At 59.3% G+C, this 1872-nt stretch overlaps 1 protein-coding gene across 1 annotated transcript in view; it reads right to left on the minus strand.

The window, feature by feature from the left end:
* ARHGEF10L (Rho guanine nucleotide exchange factor 10 like) overlaps positions 1-1872 on the minus strand; it is a 115409-nt gene that overhangs the window by 70146 nt on the left and 43391 nt on the right. Inside the window, exon 7 of the mRNA XM_023745203.1 lies at positions 437-614. Coding sequence (XP_023600971.1) covers positions 437-614 — 178 coding nt within the window. The remainder of the gene's footprint in view (positions 1-436; positions 615-1872) is intronic.

The following is a 1872-nucleotide window of genomic DNA, read 5'->3' on the forward strand; positions in this document are numbered from 1 at the left end:
CACAGCAGCCCCCGCTGGCTCCCCTCGCCAGGCGGAGGTTGGGTGGGCCTGACTCCACAGACCAGCGTGGGGCAGGAAGAGCACAATGATTGCTCCAAGTGCCCACTCTGATCCGCTGGCCGGGCTGCCTGGAGCACGGTGCTGGGGATTCTGAAGCCAGATCTGAGCCCAGGAGCATCATGAACCATGCCAGGATCTGCCATGGACACGGAGTGGGAGAGCACCTGTGCAGGGATGAGCCACGCCCACCCCAGGGTCAGGGCTCTCCACAACCAAACAGGTCAGCTTCTGTTTCAGGGCCCCTGGGCCACTTCCTCCCTCACACATTCCTGGGAATCACTGTTCAGCTATGAGTCTCAGGCTTGGCTCTCGCCACCCGCATTTCCCCCTCCCCGAGGGGTCCCAGTGCCCTGGCTGGGGTGAGAGATGCCCCCGCCGGCTCACCTTGGGCTGGAAGGACACTCGGTGCCTGGCGGGCTCCGCCTCCGGCTTGGCCTCCTCCCCGGAGTCCTCGCTGTAGCTCTCAAACTCGCTGGAGCTCCAGCCTAGGTCCTCGGCCTCCCTGGGCGCCCCGTCCTGGCGCACATCCTCGTACAGCAGGCTCCTCTCCGCCCCTGCTGGCCAAGGGACAGGCAGGTGAGCGGAGGCCCCAAGGCCAAGTTCACCAGAACCCCATTTCTGAACCCAGGTGCGTAGGTGGGGGTGGTACGGGTGCATGTCGATGGGCCCTGGAGCTCCACCTCCACTTCCTTGTCTATACAGCAGAGTGATGACAACACAACAGCCACCCGGTAAAGTGAGGCGGACACGAGAAGGTGTAAAAAAGCGCAAGAAATGTGTCAGGCACCCGACAGGCTCACTGATTGCCTGTCGTTGTCAGCATTACTTTTCTGGGGTCTGGGTGCTCATCCTGAGCCTCCTAGGCATTTTTTAATAGAAAAGAGAAGACAGCTCTAGCCTATTTGGCTCAGTGGATAAAGCGTCGGCCTGAGGACTGAAGGGTCCCGGGTTCGATTCCAGTCAAGGGCTCGTACCTCGGCTGCAAGCTCCTCCCCAGCCCGGGCCCTGGTCGGGGCTCATGCAGGAGGCAACCAATTGATGTGTTTCTCTCACATCGATATTTCTCTCTGTCTTTCCCTCTCTCTTCCACTCTCCCTAAAATTCAATGGGAAAATATCCTCAGGTGAGGATTATAAAAGGAAAGAAAGAAAAAGAAAAGAGAAGATGGAGGAGCAAACCCTGACTCGGTCCCTCAGCTCTGGCCTCAGCATCCTGGGAGCACACGGAGATGGGCCAGCGTTCCATGCACCAGGACCCTTCAGGCCAAGCCTCTTTCCCACAGCGGTACAGCATGGGCCAGTAGGGGGCGCACCTGCTCCAGTGTCCAGGAGCCGTCCCTTTTCTTCAAGGCTCCACAGGAAATGCCTTGAACCGAAAACTTGGGGACAAAGACCTGAGAGTCCACTAGCCGGGAGAGACAGGTGCCACCAGGGCCTGGGCTCTCTTGGGGTCTCTGTCAAGTGGGTGTGAGTTGCGCTCCCAGGCTGTCCTGGGACTGGGACACGGTCCCCGCACAGCCCCAGCTCCGCCACTGGGAGATCTTCGGCTTCACTCCCTCCCGGTCAGTTACCCGCAGACCTGAACTGCAAACCTCACAAAAGTGAGGCCAGGCTCCAAAAATGCCCCCAGATGAAGAGGCTGCTGTCAACACGGAGAAAATGAGGCGTTGGGGGGGGGGGGCGTTAAATCTGCTCAGAAAACACCTGTGCTGGGAAAGGGGGGGCATGGGTCTTCTGAGACCTCCCTGCAAAATGGGATGGTGATCCTCGGGAAGCGGGGGTGAATAAAACGTGGCACGTAATCTCTAACGGA

The sequence above is a fragment of the Myotis lucifugus genome, unplaced genomic scaffold (genome assembly GCF_000147115.1).
Source record: "Myotis lucifugus unplaced genomic scaffold, Myoluc2.0 scaffold_523, whole genome shotgun sequence".
NCBI lineage: Eukaryota > Metazoa > Chordata > Mammalia > Chiroptera > Vespertilionidae > Myotis > Myotis lucifugus.